This window comes from Euprymna scolopes, chromosome 21 (genome assembly GCF_053919585.1).
Source record: "Euprymna scolopes isolate OS-2025 chromosome 21, ASM5391958v1, whole genome shotgun sequence".
Classification (NCBI taxonomy): domain Eukaryota; kingdom Metazoa; phylum Mollusca; class Cephalopoda; order Sepiida; family Sepiolidae; genus Euprymna; species Euprymna scolopes.
The window spans coordinates 37,472,588-37,495,088 of record NC_136502.1 but is presented as its reverse complement, the minus strand read 5'-3'; the positions used below and the strand labels follow the sequence as shown (position 1 = coordinate 37,495,088).

Sequence of the window (22,501 nt, the reverse complement as noted above, 5' to 3'; positions counted from 1 at the left end):
CTTGCAGGGAAGCGTTTTCTAATTGCAACCAATTTACTTTTTTTATTTATTTATTTTTTTTTAAATTAATTCCCTACAAAATTCTAGGATATTGGATACGTTCATATTTTTTTTGCATTACCCAATTCATTACAGACTGACTTTTTAGACTTAAACCAAGCCAATTACTGTGGTGGACATTAAAGTTACCAAACCTATACTTGGGCATTAGTATCTAGGCAGAGTGTTGCATCTATACTGTCAGGCACTTGCTTTATTAGGTTACAGTCCTGGGTGGAGGAAAAACAGTAGCGAAAATATAAGTAGCTAAGTGGCATCCCTGCGCCTGTTTTACAAGTACTTTAATGGGAAGTGCTCAGAGGAACACAAAGTACTAGTATCACCTCGACGTAAATATCCCCAATAAACCAGACAAGCAGCAAAATCCCACCCTACACTGTAGAGATCCCGAAATGCTGTAAAGCTTTCTACTAAAATAGCTTCTTATCTTGAACTGCTAGACTTTGGAATTCTCTCTCAGGCCCCTACTTCCCTGACTGTACCAACACGCAGAAGTTCAAGTGTAATGTAAACAGACATCTTGTTGCCCAACTCCCTACATAATATCCCGGTAAATCTGGTCACAACTTAGTAGCACTGTGCCTTGTTTGGGGTGAATAAACAGTTAAAAAAAATTCCCACCTAGGATTATAAACTCTGAAGCTTATGGAGTACAATTTCATTGACTGATATTTTACTTCTATTAAAAATGCCTTTTAATTCACAAAAAAGTTTTTACATATTTTTAAATTTAACTGCTAATAAATTTTTTTTGCTGATTTTTAACCTCTAATGAAATATGTGTGTTTCTTTAAAAATCCATATTCAAGGTGTCAGAGTCGGAAGTTTTTTTTTTTTCCGACTCAAGTCCAATAATTTTTTTTTTTTTACTACATGTTTTTCCCGTTTGGTTTTACCAGTTGCACAATTTAGCAGTTTTATACTGTACTGCAATGCTTCTACTTCATCAAGATATTTCGGTCCATTGGATCACTGCAAATCCTGTCTGGACAGTTCCTGAATCAAATAGAATTTAGCAATTGGATTAGTCTTGGATTGATCCGGAATTACAATCTTAAAAAAAAAAAAAAAAAAACGGGCCTAAATCAATAAGAAGCAATCCATGCTACTATAGCCCTTTATAGCTTTTTTCTGTTTTTCTTTTGATCCTTTTTTTATAAAGGCAATATTATCTTTCAAAAAATGTATTCTTTGTATAATATGTCTTTACTCCCTTCTGATGAGAAGTGTTTGGCTTCGAAATGCCATGGCCCAAAGAGGTTTCCTTATCCCTAAATAGTGTATTCCCTTTTGAACTGATAGCATAATAAAATTTCATTGTAAATTTTCTATCCCTTTGTTATCTTAACTTATTCTATAAAGTTGGTTAAGTGTATATGTGAGTATATTTATCATACAAGTGAATGTTAAACGTAAAAAATAATATATATGAAAAGTAATTATAAAATGCTTGTTGAATATGTGCGGGAGGTTGGTATATGGATCTGCAGAATAGATTTCCACATCGGGGTCAAGGAGTTGGGAGTCAGAGTCAAAGATATCAAAGGAGTCGGAGTTGGCATCCTAAGAATTCTAGAAGTCAGAGTCTGACTTTTACTATTCGACTCCATGACTCTGCTTTGATTCCTTGTTGAAATATTGAAGAGATGTAATTTATTGAATTTTTATTTTCATCAATTTTGTTTTATATATATATATATATATATATATATATATATATATATATATATATATACACATACATACATACACACACAAAGTTATGAACATATATATGGTAAATTAAGATACACAGCACTTTCCTGGTTTCATCCTTGTCAGGCTAATTCCTCATGAAGATGAAACATGAAAAATTCTGTGTAGTTTAATTAGCATATTTTCATAATTTACTACCTAGCTCTACTCCATTTCAACATATGTACCGTGTTAAGGAATGAAGATATTTTTATGTTTTTGTAAATAATGTTCACAGTTTTGTTTTCTGTAAATCTGGAGATTCATTCATTGATAAAACTCGGGCTTTGTTTTTATGTTACGTCTTTATTGACAATTAATGAAATAGCAATAATTCTTTTTAGCATAAAAAAGTCTTTTATAAGGTCTGCTTTTTGGGATATATATATATATATATATATATATATATATTTTAAATAACGAACCAAGGTTAATCAGATGGTTTCTGGATTAGAATCTATCCTCAATGTCCATAGCAAATCTTCAACACTTCAGACAAAAAAAAAAAAAAAAAAACATTTTCTGAGGCGTTGAAGATTTGGTACAGACATAAAGGATGGATTCTAATGCAGAAACAATGAAACTTGTTTGCCTAAAAGAAATTGTAATGTATAATTTTTATATGAATTTTTATTAACTCTCAACAATTTGATTTTTTTTTCAATAAATTTTTATACATGTTTGAGTTATAAACATCGATTATTAATGATTAGAACATTTAAGTTTCAATAAAGGTTAAATTTTTCACGTTGAAATTCCTATTTATGGGATCACAAGAAGCAATTATCGGTTAGATCCACAAAATAAGTGGAATATATTTGACCATACTAAAACGAAATTCACCCCACCCCCATTTAAAATAATTTTCTTCATTTAATAAAACAAAAAATTATCGAAGAATATATTTTAAAAAGTTTTAAACACTTGTTTTTTTATTGGTGTGTTAAAGATTGAAAATAATTAATTTATTAAACCCTTTTGCGGTTTGTCAGCTGGCTCTAATACAGGGTCAGCAACAAGGTTTATAAAAAAAAAAAAAAAAAAAAAAAAAAAGACAATACTATCGTATAAGGTTTCTTTTATAGTTTTCATATTAAAAAAAGGTTACTTTTCTTTCAAGGCAAAATTTGTTAACTAGCAGAAACAGCATGCTCCTTCAGTCCTAGACAGACTAATGGATACCCACGAAGGGTTGCTGCCGCGTGAAATTTTTGTGGCAGGAGGTGCACAATCTCCAACCACACCTCTCCTGAGTCGACATTATTAAATGCCAGTGGCAAGTGAAATACAGGACTACTGGAAAAAAATGCTGAGATAAGCGGAGAGCACATACAGCGCCTAGAATTCCCAAATGGTCACTCATCTGGTACTAACCAGGCTTAATGTTGCTTAACTTCGGTGATCTGACGAGAACCGGTATGTCAACACGATTATGCCATACATTGTTAACTAGTAGATATATAAATTAACAATTATAATTATAAACCTATTTTTTTTTGCTTGTGTTATGCTGATTCATCGGATTATTATTCTCATCTTGGGTGTTATTAGCACAACGTTTCGGTTGCTGTAACCTGCGACCTTCTTCGGGTGTTGAAAACATGCTTCTTTTCCTACTAAGGAAAAAGAGGGTTGGCTCTGCATTACAAGAATTTGAACCGCTTGTTTGAGGGTGGGTCTGTAGATCATAAAGAGGGTTCAATCATTAGACCCACCCTCAAACAAATGGCTCAAATTCTTGTAATGCAGAGCCAAACCTCTTTTTCCTTAGTATGAAAAGAAGCATGTTCTCAACACCCGAAGAAGGTCGCAGGTTACAGCGACCGAAACGTTTTGCTAATAACACCGAAGATGAGAATAATAGTCCGATTAATCAGCATAACACAAGCATTCACATCTCATCTAAAAAATTCAGAATTGATTTGTTTTTAGAATGTTCATTGAGTTTATTATTTGTAACAATTTGAACTATATATGACATACTAGCAAGGAGACTTGATGTTGCTCGGAATTTAATAAGGATCAACAAATGTTTCACCCTCCCATATTTTATTGTCATGAAAATCGGTGAAATCGACCATTTTTCAATCAAATCGATTGATTGCTTTTTCTATTTGAGGACCCATCATGGTGCACCAGGAGAAGTTTCACATCCCTCCCGCACTGACTTAGTCCATAATACATTGCACTGTAGATAACATACTGTTGATTTTATAAAATTATTTTTTATGTATAATGGCTAGAATCCAAGTTTAAAATGCAAAAGTCAAGTATCAGGCTTCAATTGTACTTGAAACAAAAACATTTCAAATGCACCCCTGCCATATAAAAGAACCTATTGTTGGTTTTATACGCCAGACATATTTGTTTGTGTGGTGATAAGACTTCTCAAATGCACTTGTGATGTTAGACTTTGTAAAAGTGATAACTTTGATCAAAATCGAACTGTTCCATCTTTAATGTTTTTTTTTGTTTTTTTGATAATTATTGTAGGAAACTGATACAAAACCTATCTAAAAACGCTACCAGATACATAAGGTACATTTATGTGAAATTTCCAAAAGATCGGACCAGCCGTTTTGGAGTCCATAAGAAACAAACTCACAAAGTTCCTTTTCTATAATAGTAGTGATTTCTATAAAAGTCTAAGTTGTGTGTTCTATATCTATTTTTCTTTTATAGTTCTCATATTGAAAAAATTACTTTTCTTTCAAGGCAAAAATTTGTTAACTAATAAATAGACATCGATTTTACTGTATTTTCCCAAAGAAACACATGCATTTCAAAAATCGATGGTACAAATTCTAGATGCATTATTCAGTTCCATTAAATCTTTAAAAATTAAGGTTTATACTTACTTTTGTTTCAGTTAGAGACTAAATCTTTTAAATAACTTCAGACCTATCTTGTGATCTTGCAAAATCAATTTTTTTCCATTTCTGGCCACCATTATACAGGATTCCTTATTCATAATGTTGGATTAATTGTTACAATTAAATGAAATAAAAACATTGTATAATAGATATAAAAAAATGTGTAATATTAAGTAACTGGATTACCTCCCTTGTTTCATTTGATTGGCAGAAAGATTTCCAGTTGAACCAATCATTAGTTCAATCAGATTGGTATCAGATACTGAAAGTAGGCCCCCCCCTGCCCTACCTCAAACTCTTGCTGAGAAGACAAATTTCCCTTACAGAAATTACAGGAGAAAAAAAAATTAAAAAAAACTTGCCTATATGATGTCCAATAATAAGGGTTCTGCTTTATTATTGTAACGAAATTGAAATATTGAATTTCAATTAAAACTGATGTTATCTACTTAATCGTCATGTTAAAGTTAGGAACATCTTAAAAATTACAAAAAACGATGCGGTACAAAATTAATTATTAATGAAAAGAACGGTCCAAATTATGCGTTACTTCAGAGTTTACCAGATTGGCCCTTTTAACATTAAATTTCACAAATTTGGCCGTTCTTAAAGAAGTTTGGTCCTTTCTAAAATTTGGTTTTATAGAAAAAAAATAATCCACTACTCTAAATTCTGAAATAATTGTTATTTTTTTATTCAACACACTAGCGGGGGTACCCGGCGTTGCCCGAGTGTTTGTTTCCGGGACGGGGAGGGGGGGGGAGTTTAAAAAAATGTTATGGTAGGTAAGTAGGAAGGATCAAACCCGGAGTCATGAGTAAAAGTAGGAAAATAAAGTGTGAAAAAAAAACAAAAAACATCTGCAACGTTAACAGTTCGGCCACCAAGAAAAGTCCATTCCAGTTGTTTAGGAAAAAACAAAACAAAAAAAAAAACGACTACGGTAGGTCGGCGCGAACGTGAAAATATAATGTGAATTGTCCAGCACGCTAACCACTACGCCACAGAGCACTGCAGCTTAGTTTAGTGATTTTAAATAACTTCACATGAAAGAACTACGAAGCCAAACCGGTGTTCTCTTCTCAACTGTTCCTTGTGAACGATCCCCAAACGGTGTTAAGTGGTGGCAGGGGGAGGAGGAATTTATTAGAGAGAAAATATTTTACCACTTCCATTGATCTTAACCGATTTTGGCCATGACTTGTCAGCAGAAAAAGTATAGAAATCTAAGATTATCGAGGAATTTGAGAAATAATAAGCCTATAACACACCTCAGATATTGTTCTGCCGTTTGTGCATATTATATTTGCATGAAATATCTTGATTTTTAATCCTATTAATGTCAAAATCAGACGGGAAAAAATGAGTTCATTTTATTTATATAGAGATAATCACCTAAAAAAAACAAAACAAAACAAAAAAACTATATTAAGGGGGGGGGGTTACTTACTTTAAAAAATATGAAAACGATAGAATTCCTTAGCACAAGTGCTTTTATCTAAAAAATTTAATTTCCTCCCAAAAAACATGAAAAGCAGATGATTTCAATTTTATAAGAAACGCCACAAATGTTTGGGAGTTAACATCTTCAATATGCCCAGAGTTAACATCTTTAATGTAGCCATTTTTATTTTATATAGCATTAATATAGAACCTTTTCCATTTGGCTCTTTTTGGCCCTATTTCTGAAAAATAGGACTTTAAACATTTGTTTTAATACTTTGGCAACCAAAGTTAGTTCTTGTGTTTACATTCACTATTCAAAACAATATGGCCGACCTTTTACGAATCATAAAAATGTTATTTTTGTAATAATGCAGTAATATTTAATTGCAACATGACAATTAAGTAGATAAATTGCTTATTGTTGAAATTGACAAAAAAAAAAAGAAAAAAAAAAAAAAGCAAGCAGTTATTGTTTTTTTAATGAACATTTTTTGGCTGCTGGATTTCACTACAATAACAAAAAAGAACCATAATAAGTTGATCTTTTATGTAAGTCAAGTCACTAATATATTTTCATTGTAAACTAGCGGGAGAACCCGGCGTTGCCTGGGTGTTTGGAGGTGTAAAAAAAAAAAAAAAAAGTGTTAGTAGGGAGGGAGACTCAAACCTCTGACGAATCCGAAAATTGAAAAGAAAGTGAAAGAAAACGTGAAATCTTACCGCTATGCTACAAAGCCATAGGAAGTGAAAAGCATTCAAATTTAGCGATGTTAATCAAAAAGTTGACTTGCTAAGTGAATGCAGAAATGAACGTTGACTGAAGGCCAGTTAAGCTTTCCGCTGTTTCATTTATTTGTTTCCTCATGATGTTGGGGAAAACCAGCTCCTATTAAAAAGGGAGTGTCCAAATGAATAGCAAGTGTCTGATATGAGGGGTTTCCCCCCTCACATTGATCAAAGCTAATGGCTTTCTGGGCGTCCCGGCATGAAAGACCAGGAAGCTGCCTTCGCTTTCGCTTTTTCACTTTTATACAAAAAACACAAACAAACACGTGAGAGGGTGGCATAGCATGAATCTTATAAAAGTGGATCAAAATAAATCTAGATACGACGTCCCTTTGCAAATCATAGATATTATAATCTAGGGTGTATATAAAAAGTTCTAAAACATAGCACCCCCCCCCCCCATCCGAGAACTCCCGCAAAAAAGCCTTTGCTGGGCATAAAAAAAACGCGTGTGGCCGCTTTGTCTTTTATATATATATATATATATATATATATATATACACATGACATCAATGTTTCTTGTAAATGCCAATCTACATTGGAAGTCTTCCCTTTTATTCTGTCTACTTTTCTTGATCCTAATTCACTACACCTGATGGTCGTAGTTGTCGCTTTGAGATTATGTCTTATTTTGCTTCCCTACATATAAATTCAAAATGATAGCCATGGTGAGTTATAGTCAGCTAACACACTTCCTAGTTTCCAGCATAGCGCTACCGGAATCGGTGCCACTTTTTTTCTCTCATGTCTATATCTCCCATGTGCATGTACTCTTTTTTTTTAATTATGTCTTTTCGATCTTTTTTTTTATTCAATAATCATTGAAACGTTTTTTGGTGTTATTTTAATCAACAATTATTGAAACAAGTTTTTTGTTTTTTTTACGAGAATCATTAAAAACACTTTTGTTATTTTGATTTCAATAATTTTATCTTTTCATAAACATATCAATTCAAATAAACAAAATTTTAATTTTGTTATTAAGTGCAAATAAAGACTGTTACTTTTATCTGTATAATTTTGTTAATTGTTATTTTATATTTTTCAATGGTGTCTTTTTCTTATATTTTATTTCAATAAATCGCTTCATAACAGAAATACTGAAGAACAATAAAAGTGAAAGAACTGATTTGCCTTGATAGCACTCAGCAGAAAACTAGGAAGTATGTTAGCTAATTATAACTCCATGTTGTTAAATCATTGATAAAAAAAAAAAAAAAAAAATGTTGAACTTCCGTTTAAGTTTATAGTAATGCCTGCTGGTTTAACGCTAAGTGTTTAATGAATTGGTTAGCGATGTTTTGTCAAATTATTATTATTAACTAAGTTAAATGGTTCAGCAAAATCCAGCAAGAATCTTGAACCAAAGTGATGGAAAATCAAATTTGTGCTTATGCATGTATAATAATAAATAAAAACTGGATAAAATGCAAAAAAAAAAAAAAAAAAAAAAAAAATGCTTGCCCCAGAGGTAACTATTTTTTGTTTTTGGAAACTTTTTATTTTCATAATTTTTTTTCTAAAGGAACAAATAAAAATCACAACATTAATGTGAATAATAAAAGGTTTACAATGATACGACAGGTTGTACAAAGTTTTTTTTTTTTTGTTTTTTTTAAGCAATGTCCGAATTTCTGCCAGTCATACATGTTGGATCACATCAGTGATAGGTTTGTTTATTAACATCACAAAACCATCTTTAACACGTATTTTATGCATCAAAGGAATTGTTCTTTCTTCCCCCCCCCCCAAAGCAAAATTTCTCAAGAGATTGAATTATATCGAACATGATACAATTTGAACCCTATATTTAAAGGAAAAAAAAGATTTGCCTAAGACCAAAAAGCTTAAGATGTCGACGCAAAAGCGTTAACTAGAAAGGGTTGAATTTCTTTTTTAAACTGAAAAAAGAAAAAAAATCCTCAAGATTTTTTTTAATATATATCAATACTCATCCCCACTCCTCCGGTGTAAATTCTTATTAAAAAAACAAAAAAAACAAAAACAAAGAGTATTATACAGACAGACAGGAAACGTAAATAAAGCTAATAAAGGTTATTTTCAAAATGTGGACCACACCAAGACTAGAATGGTCAGTTTAGGACTGGAGAAACTACAGTCAGTGGATTTGTGCATATATACATATTTACGTAAAAAATTAAAAAGGTGTAATGATAGAAGAGATGTATACTATAGTATACACTAAGGTTTTGAGATGTTTATCCAAGAGATTAATCACTAGAATCAACCTTAATAAGGCCAGTTTTTTTTATGAAGAGACTGGGAGGAGGGGTATTGGCATTAAAAAAAAAAACATTTTTATGGAAAAAATAATTTGTACATGTACACATAATACATACATATTCATATGTGTGTGTGTGTGTGTGTGTGTGTGTGTGTGTGTGTGTGTGTGTGTGTGTGTGAGATACGATTTTTTTTTTTTTTTTAGAATTTTTTCATGAAAGATGGATACTTTTTTTTTTTTTTTTTTTTCAATCCTTGTGGCAGGATGTAAGAAATTCGTTTCTGACTATAAATGTGTGGTCACAACAGAACCATAATATTTTTTTAACATTATGGCTAGGCATTTATGGAATTTTTTTTTTTTTTCTTTTTAAAATTTGAATAATAGCTCAAAATATTTGTCAGCATTTAGAAATACTTGAGCCCATTTGCTTAAAAAAAAAAAAAAACCCAAAAAAACTTTGAAATAATTTTTGGCAACAAACGTTTTGATATTTCACAATTTCTCTCTTTAATTGACCGATAACTTTGACTCACTGTGTTAAAGGTTTTACATTATTTTGTTTTAAGCCTTTTTTTCCTTCTTTTTTTTACCCACAATTTGTAAAAAAAAAGTGGCCGGGTGGTGGTCAAAGCTCGAATTCACTCTCGCTGTCTTCCCTGGGCACTGACATCAGTCCATCCAGGGGTCCAGGGAGTCGTCAGAGCTGACGCAGCTGCAGAACCGGATGTCCAGTCACCGTAGTTGGAACTCGTGGCTGCCGCCGGTCGCCAGGTTGCAAGATTTGCTGGCACAGGGGAGGGCTGTTGTGGTGGGGGTGGCACTGATGCAGTCGAAGTATTATGTTGCTGCTGCTGTTGCTGTTGTTGTTGTTGTTGTTGTTGTTGCTGAGGCTGCTGCGGTGGAGGTGGTTGTGACTGGGGTTGTTGCTGGTGCTGATGGTGATGGTCATGCTGACGGTGATGCTCGTGGTGATCATGTGATTGGTGGTGGTCATGTTGTTGGTGATGATCGTGAGTTTGATGGTGATCATGTTGCTGATGATCATGATCCTGATGATGATGGTGGTGATGGTTGCCACTGTTATGATGCTGATGATGTTGGTGGTGGTGGCCATGGTGTTGATGATGGTGGTGAGATGGTGTTCCACTAGATTTGCATGGAGTAGTTTTGTGGTGGGTATTTCCATGACCGCAGTTAGGTGAGGTGGCCGCCGGTGCATTCTGGCTATGACACGGCTGCTGGTGGTGGTGATGTTGATGGTGGTGATGTGGTTGCTGGTCATGATGATGATGGTGATTGTGGCCATGGTGATGGTGATTGTGACCATGGTTATGGTGACCGTGGCCGTGGTTGTGATTATGACCATGACTGTGATTATGATTATGGCCGTGGTGGTGATGATGATTATGATGGTGGCCGGGATTACCAGATTTGCAGGACTCTTGGTGGCAAGCCCCACTATTGTTGGTGTTCCCGATGGCCGAGATACCACCCCCTGGGGACGACAGGTGGGCCTGGCTGTGCTTCTTCAGGTGAGCACGCTGCGAAAACGACTTCTGGCAAATCATGCAGAGAAACGGCTTCTCGCCGCTGTGGGTACGGCTGTGGTTGACCAGGTGATCCTTCTGACTAAATCGCTTGGGGCACTGGCTGCAAGCATATGGGCGGATTCCAGTATGAATACGCGAATGGGTCGTAAGGTGAGTGCGCTGGCCAAACGACTTCCCACAAACATTACATGTGTACGGCCTGACCCCCGAGTGCGTACGAAGATGGTTGGTCAGTTTCTCGCGTTGGCTAAATGCCTTGTGGCACATTGTGCAGTAAAAGTGTTTCTCTTCGTCCGCCATTAACTCGTGCTTGTGTAAGTTCGCCTTCACCGAGAAGCCTTTCCGGCACACATTACAGCGATACGGCTTGCGGCTGCTGTAGCCTGTATAGATCCCATAACTAACCGCACCCCCCAAGGGCGTGGCCATACGTGGCTGGAGGTGATCCGTATCAGGGTTGCTGCTATTGCTGCCGTCCCCACCGTGGTTGTTCCCAACAGGGTCATCACTACCGTTGCTATTCCCGCCGACAGATTGCATGCTCTGGTGACCATGACCAGTGGGGCCATTATCTCCATTATCAGAGCCAAGTTTCGGCCGGCCAGGAGAAGGTCCGTTGTGGACGGGGCTCTCAGAGTACATCTTGCTACAATTGTTGTACTGGAATGGTTGCTGAGCAGCAGTACCTACCGATTGATAGACACCGGATTGTGAAGGGTACATTGTTGCAGGTTGAATGGGCTACAAGCTACAGAAAACCTGCATGGGTGATGATTTTTAAATGAGCACAGACAGCAAATTCATAAAATAGAAAAAAAAAAGTATCCGACAAAAATTTAAGAAATTTTTTTTTTTTTTTTTAGTTTCTAATTTTTGACAATTTGCTTCTTTAGCAAAAGTTGCATTTGTTTTAAAATTATTTTACAATTTTTTTTTGTTTTGTTTCTGCCCAAACCCAAACAATTCAAGTTATTTAGGATAGCATTTCTTCTTTTCCTTCCATTTTTATTTGAAGGAATTTTCATTAACGTTTTCAAAAAGATAATTCTTTGTAAATGTTTCCACCAATGTTCATTTCAATATTTTGACTTATAACAGGTGTTCAATTTATATAAAAATGTTTATTTTTTGTATTTTTAAATTGAAAATGCCATTAAAAAAAAAAAAAAAAAAATCTCTTCAAAATACATAAAATTTTATGTTAAAAGTGCATTTTCAGACGACAGTCATCGGCCATTTTTTGGTTAAGCTTCAACTTTTTTGTTTTTTATGTCAAATGGTAATTTTTTGTTTTTTCAATGTTCTTTAAGAATCAGATATAACAAATAAAACAATTGTCTGGAGAAATATGCTTTCAAATTTTCTTTTTTTTTTCTCACCAGACTTCAGAGTCACAATATTTTTTTTTTTTTTTTTTTCCAGACAAAAATTTCAAGTATATAATTGAAACCTTTTAAAATTTAATAGAAAGAAAAAACATTGAGGGGCTCATGAAGTGATTCTTCTCAGCAACCTTTAAATCAGCAACTCTGGATTGCATTAGCGATATCTCAACTAGAGAGTCCAAAAAGAAGGAGGAAACAAAATAAACAAATGATCCCAGACACAAGATCAGTTGGTCACCGAGAGATTACTTACATATTTTCAGAGGCAAAGTTGTTAAAAACAGTGCCATGTGACCGATCGTCAATGTAAGGCAACAAAAAAGATGAGATTTGTAGATTCCATAAAGATGGCTGCAATCTCTCAAAAGATGAAGAAGGATCTGAAAGAGATAAGAATAAATTAACATGTGATTTGTTTTGCAGCATCACAAACCTATTCTGGATTATCCAATTATTTTGTGTGTGTATATTATATATATATATATCTACAATATAAAGCTGAATGTCTGTGTGTGTGTCTGGTCACGAATAGGCTCCTATATGGTTGACTATTATAGAAAACTGATCACATATAATGATAGATGTATCGAGACACAGGAATGGGTATGTTTGATCTGGCATAATGATGATTCATTAAAATCATGGGGTCTGCATATGCGCTTGGGTCCACAAACTATGGAAATAAAAAGTTTAAAAATTTAAAAAAAAAAAACGTTTACAAGTGTTTTTTATATAGATGTACATTATAATACTTGGATAAGTATGTTTTAACTTAAATAGGGATGGTATAATAAAATTGTGGGGTCTGCATTCGCGCCTGGCCTCCATAGAATGGAAATAGACACAAACTTTAATAAAGACTTTTCATATCTATCTGCGTAAGTATACTTTGATAATTATGTTTCAGCTTGAAGAAATATGGTATAATAAAATTATGGGGTGTTTGTTCGCGCCTGACCTCCATAGAATGGAAATATGTCACAAAGTTTAACAAGGTTTTTTAATATAGATCCACAGAATATTGTGATAAGTGTTTCAGTGTGAACAGGTATGGTATAATAAATTATGGGATTTATCTATTTTATTTTTACTTTCATCATATTTTGCTTTGGTTTTGATACCCCCAAATTCGAAGCTATCTCTTTACAACCCTTCCTTTTCATAATCTATCATACTTTCATAAATCAGAGTCCATTTTCTGTAGGCTGTTTTTAAACCCAGTCAACGATGGGTACTTTTGCTAATATGTATATATGAGAGATAGATAGATAGAGAGAGAGAGAAAACAAGTGTTAGATGTTAACAGGGCAACACTGCTTGTCACCGATTGTTGTAATATTTGTAAAAATAGAATGTTATCATAGCAAAATCAATATTTACAGAGAAAAATATTTACGTTAAGATGTTTACTAGAAAAGGATGCTAGAACAAACAATAATTTAAAAATAGGTTGATAGCTTCACGTAGTCTTTAAAGTGACGTGGATTTTAAGTAGAATTTGGAAAAGACACGCATGATTTGATCAGTCAGAGATCAGGAGCGAGTGAGAGAGAAAAACGGTTCGTGGACAGTGATGTCTCCCAGTAGAGGGGATCAAAATGCATTAATCTAGGACCAGTGCTGCAACGTGCCAATGGGGAACATCCGTAATAAAGTTGCTGGAAAGACAACCCAAAATTTGTTGATTCATTGGGATTGAACCTTCTTTGCAGCTTTTCCTAAGAATCCATCAAACAAAATCAGTGACAGACCAGGTATGTTTCTCTAATTGGCCTGATATTATAACCTTAAAGAACTCTTATTTGATTTTTCTGTTGTACATGTTACATGTCCGTTGTTAAGATGTATCTGTTGTTGTAAGTTTTATACTACAAGACGATGCAAGAGTTTAGACACACATACATAATATACACCCCTTCATGTTAGACAGAACGAATATTACATATAGAAGCTGAACCATTTCCATATGACCTGCCTCTGTAGACTGTTGAAAACCAAGTGGCAAGACAAGATGCAAGGCATAAAAGTTTTAGCTCGGTCAAACCTTCCATCAGTACATACCAGTGCCAGGATCGTTGAGCAGGTCATATATGCCCCATGCCTGATTCAAGGCTCCCAAAAACAGCTCCTTTACAGTGTCCAAAGAAAAAAAAAAAAAAGACCCACAGGAGGACAACGGAAATGGTTCTAGGACCATCTGAAAGTCTCCCTCAAGCAGTTCGGTTTGTATTCTAACTGATGGGAAAAACTAACCAAAGCCAGATAAAAACCAGTCGCTTCAAGTGAAACAAAAATTACTGGGTGAAGCAGGTGAAGGGTATCAACGTTTTACATCTATATAAATAAAACGGCCATAACCAATAAACTCTTAAACTACTCGTCAAATAACACTGAAATTAACAGGAAATAGTAATCTTACACCAAGGATGATTTATAACGAGTAAAATCTTTGTTTAGGTTGGTGAATAAAGCATACAGAAATATGTCTGCAATTTGAAATGCAAAATGTTCGTTTCAACTTGCATATATATTTCTGTTAGTTTTGTGCATGTGCAAATTCATTCATAGCTAGAATTGGTCTAATTTTCAATCTTTTTTATTTATATTTATCTGTCGATAGCTCAAATGGTAGGAAACATGGCTGGTGCGCTAAATGATTTGAGTTTGATTCTACCTGATGGCACCCAAATATTTTTTTTTTTTTAAACTTTAGAATTAGCTCTGTAATAATGAATAAAATATGCATAAAATTCATTATATTTAAGCATATTTTATGATAGGATCTGGCAAGGCTGGGCACCTCCTGCTAGTAGACAATAGCAGCAGAAAATGTATATAGAAAAATTTCAGTCATATTAGAATTGCTAGATAGATCTCAAGTTTAATAATTTTTTGAAGCACGTGTCGAAATTTGCCCTGATATTAAAAAACAAAACAAAACAAAAATCTGTATGATGTATGTATCCATGGCACCAAAAATTTTGTAAATTATTCAAGTAGTTTTATTTTTAAATAAGAAAATCAAATTTTGGTGACAAAGCTAAAAGCAACTATATAGCATAGCAATCTTGAAAACAAGGGAGATAACTCCAAATAATTCAAACTGACTAGATTTTAGAAAGCCATAGCAAAATAAAAATAAAAATTTGCTTTAAAATGATTTTCTTTATAAAAATAAAACTACTTGATCAATTTACATGATTTTTGGAATATAACATTTTCTTTCTGTAACAAGTACATACATCATACAGATTTTCCTTTATTTATTTTTTTAATATACAGGGAATTCTGAACAAGCACTATTTTAAATTAAATGTGCACTAACAGGTTAGCGTTTTAAATCAGAATTTTTTGCTTTTATATTAAACCGGTTTCACTATCTTCAGCAAAAAGAATATCAGAGGGCAGGTGTTTTTCTTTCTTTTTTTTTTTTTTATCACATCTGACAAATTACTGAATAATTTTAGATAAATCCGAGCTAGAATCATTATATGGCAAATGCAGAGCCACCGAACATCCAGTTAGGCTTTTTTTTTTTGTTTGTTTACAAGGGAATCACCACTTATCAAGGCCCAGAGGCCGCTCGAGGATAAGGGTTAAAGACTGTACAGTGGTCAAAAGGACAATATCATAGTAATCGTTAGAAGTACAAATTTGGTAAAATTGGATTACTTAAGGGGAACGGCTCATCAAGAACTTGTTTACATTGGACTTGAAGATAGCCATATTGTAGTCATCTGGAAAGCAGGTAAACGGAAGAGAGTTCCACAGGCATGCAGTTCTAAGAATGAAGCTTTGTTCATGGAATCTATGTTTAGGTTTAGGCACAGATAAAGAGTGGGGGAAATTATTGATAGTGGTTTTAGCCAAACGAGTGTTCTGGCTACAATGCAACATAATGAAGCATGTAAATATCTCCATTGGACCATCTGTAAAAAGTTGAATATCTAATGCAGCAGCAAGTCCTGGGAACATGTTTACCAGAAATAACAGTTGGAAATAAGTCATACACCATCCACTATGACTATGCAATTCCTACAGTTACATACCTGGAAAATGAAGCTGTGAAACCTGACATAGTGATATGGGACAAGGAGAAAACAGTAACCCTAGTTGAAGTCAGTGTCCTTAATGATGCTGATTTAAACAGAGCAGAGAAAGAGAAAATGACAAAATACCAATGTCATTATGCATGACATAAAGGGGGGAAAAAAATGAAATCTTAATATCTCCATCATACTAGTAATTATAGGAGCGATGGAAATCATGACAAAGAATGTCAAAATCTACCTGGTAAATATATCCAGTGAACCATGTGCAAGAGAGAGAGAGAGAGAGACACACACAAACAATTGCAATTAAAGAGACAATTAGAATTTTTTTTAAAAATCTCTCAGATGGAGTTTCTGAAATAACAAGTGAATGTCTAGCATCCAGTAGGATGCCCCATCTCCAACAACAAAAATATATATATTTTTTTTTAAGTGTAAAAATCTAAGACACATTATGAAGCATTCAAGCTTTCTTTAAAGCAATCAAAAATCATTACTTATGGTAAAACAAAATGTGTGAAAATAAATTATGTAACTGAAGTTATGGGTCGATATGTTTATATATATATATATATTAAATAAAAGATGAGAAATAAAAATTTTATCTCGTCAGAACAATAAGAAAAACTTAAAAGGAAAATTAAGAAAAAAACAAAAACTCTTTAGACCACGGTATTTTGAAGCTAAATGCTTCTCATCACAAGAGGAGAAGGGCCAAAATTATACAAGACGCAAATATAGAAAAAACTGGCTTAATGACATTTAGATATGAAATGGGAATGAAGGAATAGGATAATAATGATAACTAGTAATTAAAAATAGATACAATATATATGGGTAAATAGGATGGGTAATACATATATGTAGGTAATAGTACAAAAATGGTAAATAGGATGGGTAATATATATGTAGGTAATAGTACAAAAATGGTAAATAGGACGGGTAATATATATGTAGGTAATAGTAAAAAAATGGTAAATAGGACGGGTAATATATATGTAGGTAATAGTAAAAAAATGGTAAATAGGACGGGTAATATATATGTAGGTAATAGTACAAAAATGGTAAATAGGATGGGTAATATATATGTAGGTAATAGTACAAAAATGGTAAATAGGACGGGTAATATATATGTAGGTAATAGTACAAAAATGGTAAATAGGACGGGTAATATATATGTAGGTAATAGTACAAAAATGGTAAATAGGACGGGTAATATATATGTAGGTAATAGTACAAAAATGGTAAATAGGACGGGTAATATATATGTAGGTAATAGTAAAAAAATGGTAAATAGGACGGGTAATATATATGTAGGTAATAGTACAAAAATGGTAAATAGGATGGGTAATATATATGTAGGTAATAGTACAAAAATGGTAAATAGGACGGGTAATATATATGTAGGTAATAGTACAAAAATGGTAAATAGGACCGGTAATATATATGTAGGTAATAGTACAAAAATGGTAAATAAGACGGGTAATATATATGTAGGTAATAGTAAAGAAATGGTAAATAGGACGGGTAATATATATGTAGGTAATAGTACAAAAATGGTAAATAGGATGGGTAATATATATGTAGGTAATAGTACAAAAATGGTAAATAGGACGGGTAATATATATGTAGGTAATAGTACAAAAATGGTAAATAGGACGGGTAATATATATGTAGGTAATAGTACAAAAATGGTAAATAGGATGGGAAATATATATGTAGGTAATAGTACAAAAATGGTAAATATGACAGGTAATATATATGTAGGTAATAGTACAAAAATGGTAAATAGGATGGGTAATATATACGTAGGTAATAGTACAAAAATGGTAAATAGGATGGGTAATATATACGTAGGTAATAGTACAAAAATGGTAAATATGACAGGTAATATATATATAGGTAATAGTACATAAATGGTAAATAGGATGGGTAATATATATGTAGGTAATAGTACAAAAATGGTAAATAGGACGGGTAATATATATGTAGGTAATAGTACAAAAATGGTAAATAGGATGGGTAATATATATGTAGGTAATAGTACAAAAATGGTAAATATGACAGGTAATATATATGTAGGTAATAGTACAAAAATGGTAAATAGGATGGGTAATACATATATGTAGGTAATAGTACAAAAATGGTAAATAGGATGGGTAATATATATGTAGGTAATAGTACAAAAATGGTAAATAGGACGGGTAATATATATGTAGGTAATAGTACAAAAATGGTAAATAGGACGGGTAATATATATGTAGGTAATAGTACAAAAATGGTAAATAGGATGGGTAATATATATGTAGGTAATAGTAAAAAAATGGTAAATAGGATGGGTAATATATATGTAGGTAATAGTACAAAAATGGTAAATAGGATGGGCAATATATATGTAGGTAATAGTACAAAAATGGTAAATATGACAGGTAATATATATGTAGGTAATAGTACAAAAATGGTAAATAGGACAGGTAATATATATGTAGGTAATAGTACAAAAATGGTAAATAGGATGGGTAATATATATGTAGGTAATAGTACAAAAATGGTAAATAGGATGGGTAATATATATGTAGGTAATAGTACAAAAATGGTAAATAGGACAGGTAATATATATGTAGGTAATAGTACAAAAATGGTAAATAGGACGGGTAATATATATGTAGGTAATAGTACAAAAATGGTAAACAGGACAGGTAATATATATGTAGGTAATAGTACAAAAATGGTAAATAGGACGGGTAATATATATGTAGGTAATAGTACAAAAATGGTAAATAGGATGGGTAATATATATGTAGGTAATAGTTAAAAAAAAAAAAAAAAATGATTTATTGTTTTGATGATATAAATAAAAAAAATTGTAATTTATATATTCCTGAAAGTTTAAATCGAAACAGGTTAGTAATTGGGTTTGTATTACTGTACACTCGAAAAAGTTGTCAAAAAACAAATATATAACAAATAAATGTTATCAAAGATAAGATACTTTTCTTCCAAATTGGATATATTTTTCGTGTTTTTATTTAATGTAACATGTTTATTCAGCTGGAAAAGCATAAAGTGTTTACCGATGTATTGGAAAATTCAAAATCGCGCCTGACGTTCTCTTTAACACGGTAAGTGTGGGAAAAGGTGTTATAAATAATAAACTAGACAAAATACTATTAAAAACCCACCGAATATATGTCAACCTATGTCACGGTAACACATATTGAGCGAGTTTCTAACAGTATTTTGTCTAGTTTTATATTTATAACACCTTTTCCCAAACTTACCGTGTTAAAAGGAGAGTCGGGTGCCATTTTGAATTTTCCAATGTATCGGTAAGCACAGTATGTTCTTCGAGCTGAATAAACATGTTACATTAAATAAAAACACTGAAAAGATATCCAGTTAGGTAGAAAAATAACTTATCTTGCCTTTGATAACATTTATTTGTTATATATTTGTTTTTTGACAACTTTTTCGAATCTATGTGTACAAATACAAACCCACTTTTTTTTTCCACCAATTAAAGTTATAATTACATGAATAAAATATCTTTTCGACATTTAAAAAAAAACTTTTAAACAGTAAACAATAAGGAAAATATAACTTTATTTATTTATTTATAAGTTTATTATAAAAACCAGATTGTTCAGAATTTAGAGTTAAAAAATCAAGTCATAGATTTAAAAATAACATTTGGTACTTAGGCAGAATATGGACCGTGCTGGCTTTCTAAATAACGTTTAGAAAGCCATTCTTAATATTCGGAGAGGAGCATTTAATAAGTATTCTGTACTTTCACCCAACAATTAAATAAACAGAAAATACCGTAAAAATTGAATTTAACTTGAAAATGCTATTTAAAAACACAAGTACCTCATTTAAAATACGTGCTCATTTTTTTTTGGTATTATTATACAAACACCGTGACAGCGTTAGGGTTAGGGTTAGGATTAGGGTTAGGGTTTAGGGTTAGGGTTAGGGTTAGGTTTAGGGTTAGGGGTTAGGGTTAGGGGTAGGGTTAATTCGCTGTCACGGTGTTTGTATAGTTTTACCTTTTTTTTTTTAATACATTTTTACAGCCAAAATTGAATTATGTATCAGTTAAAATAAATATATAAGGTGTAAAATGTTATCTGTGTAAAAAATGAAATATTTATAATTAAAAATAAACATAAAATTTGATAAAAAGTAGATATTTCAAGGTTAGTGAACATTTATTTAGAAAAACACTGAGAATTTATTTTAATTAAATCCTCAGTGTTTTTCTTACTGGCATTTCTGTGTCCATGTGGGATTTTTTTTTAATAATATTGTTTGTGGATTTGACAAACTATTTGATTCTTTTTATAACCTTTTAGTTTAAAGAAAAACTTGAATAAATGAATATTAGTAGATTTTAAATTAATGTTTAATTAAAAATATATATAACAAATAAAATAAACGAAATTAAGTCGCGACATTAAAAATAAAATCAATTTCAGTCGCTCCCGATTATGTTTCTATATATAAAAAAAGGTTTCATTTTATTTTTATATTAAAACTAATTACTTCATGCGAAATCTTATTCAATGTTTCTATTTTTTATTTTTATTTTAGAAAATAAAATTAAAATTCAGAAGAAAAAAAAAGAAATATTTTAAATAGTTTTTCTTTTGTACGGACAGATTCGGTGAGCAAAAATATACACAAACTTACTTTTTATACGATTGGATCGTTCATCTATGGAACAACAAAAAATATAAATTTATCTAGAAAAACATTGGACCATTTCTTTATGGTGAAAAAACGTATTTTTATTTTAGGAAATAATAATAATTTAAAAAACGAAAATAAGTTAATGTTTCTTTTTAATTGAATTGGAATCGAAAAATGAAATACAACGGTTTCCTTTCATCTTTTTTTCATATGTGTCTTGGCTGTCTTGCTCCTTCGTTTTATATTTTTTTTAAAAAAGGCCGTGTTATATATACTAAAACAAAAAGCTTTTGCTAAGAAAAAGTTATGGATTCAGAAGAATTTAATATGTATACATTATCTTGTAAAATCGTGGATATCTGAAAACTAAAATAAAAAAAAATAAAAGAGAGAGCGACAGAGAAAAGAAAGGTGATTAATAATAAAAGGAATTAAAAAAAAAAAGAGGCGCGATGACGATGATTGTAATGTCGTTGATGCTGATAAGAATTTCTAAAAAGGGTTTTTCGGGCCTTTTTCTTTTTTAAAAGTACACTCAATAATAATAATAATAAAAAAAACTAAAAAGATTTTTTTAATATTCTACATTTTCTAAAACATGGTATTTTTATGTAATTTAATATGTAAAGTAATTAAGCTTACCTTTTTTTTTTTTTTTAAACAATCGAGAAGGAAAGAGAGGAAGAATGTACAAACTGGCCGGGATTTTAAAACGACAGATAAAAATGTTCAAAGGGAGGTAATCCACTATTAACAGATTAAAACTTTAAATAAAAAAAATGTTTTTTGTTTTATAAAATTCTATTAATTTTCGAACTCTAAATATAAAAGAAGTTCCATCGAATTTCGAAATACTAGAAATTAAATATTTAAAACTGTAAACAAAACGATAGGAACAACATAACTTTTCTTTATGATGTCTGGAGGCAAAGGTAGAATATTTTAAAACGGGGGACATGATCACCGTCGACACCGGTTTAGTCATTGTTCTTGTTTAAACAAAGAAAAAAAATATCATAATAGACCTTCAATAAGCCTGAAACAGAAAATGATACTTAGAAATTTTTTTTTATATAAAAAGGATTAAAATCAATTATCCTCCTATCAAAATTAGAGATTACAAATTTAAAAGGTTAAAACGAAAATATTTTTATTTAGAAAAAAGTACAAAGACAACTGGAATTCGTATTCCAACAAATTGAAAAGTTATTGTAGATACTATTTTTAGAAAATTTTAATTACAATTTACATTTGACATAAATACATGATTATCTTGACCATTACGGTTTCAATTTGATTTTCGGTTGCTCCTTCGTTTTTGATTGATTGTTTTTACGGTATCTTTTGTTTAATAAATTGTTAGGTGAAAGTACGGAATAGGTAAAGAAAGCACCTCCCTCCCCAACTTAACAGGTTTTTTTTTTTTTTTTTTTTTTTTCTAAATAATGACGATATTATTTAGAAATAAGAAAAATTCTGTAGATGGGGAGGGACAACCGGAAATGAAATGGAAGCTATAACCGTAAAGATAACCAAATAAATTTATAAATGGCATCAAATTTTAAAACTGAAAGCTTAAATAGTTTTAGTATTTGATGCCTGCAACAACGTGCCCCCCCTCACAATTTTGCTTTTCAAATTTCTATTAAGCACCAAAAGTTCAAATTTTTTAAAC

At 31.9% G+C, this 22,501-nt stretch overlaps 1 protein-coding gene across 1 annotated transcript; it reads right to left on the bottom strand.

The window, feature by feature from the left end:
• Positions 1-9,415: 9,415 nt before the first annotated feature.
• LOC145242122 (uncharacterized) lies at positions 9,416-21,590 on the bottom strand. Its single transcript, XM_080105038.1, has 2 exons — positions 21,469-21,590; positions 9,416-12,462 (listed from the first exon to the last, which is right to left on the bottom strand). The coding sequence occupies exon 2, from the start codon at positions 11,418-11,420 to the stop codon at positions 9,786-9,788; it is 1,635 nt and encodes a 544-aa protein (XP_079961164.1). The 5' UTR covers positions 11,421-12,462; positions 21,469-21,590; the 3' UTR covers positions 9,416-9,785.
• Between the last annotated feature and the right edge of the window lie 911 nt (positions 21,591-22,501).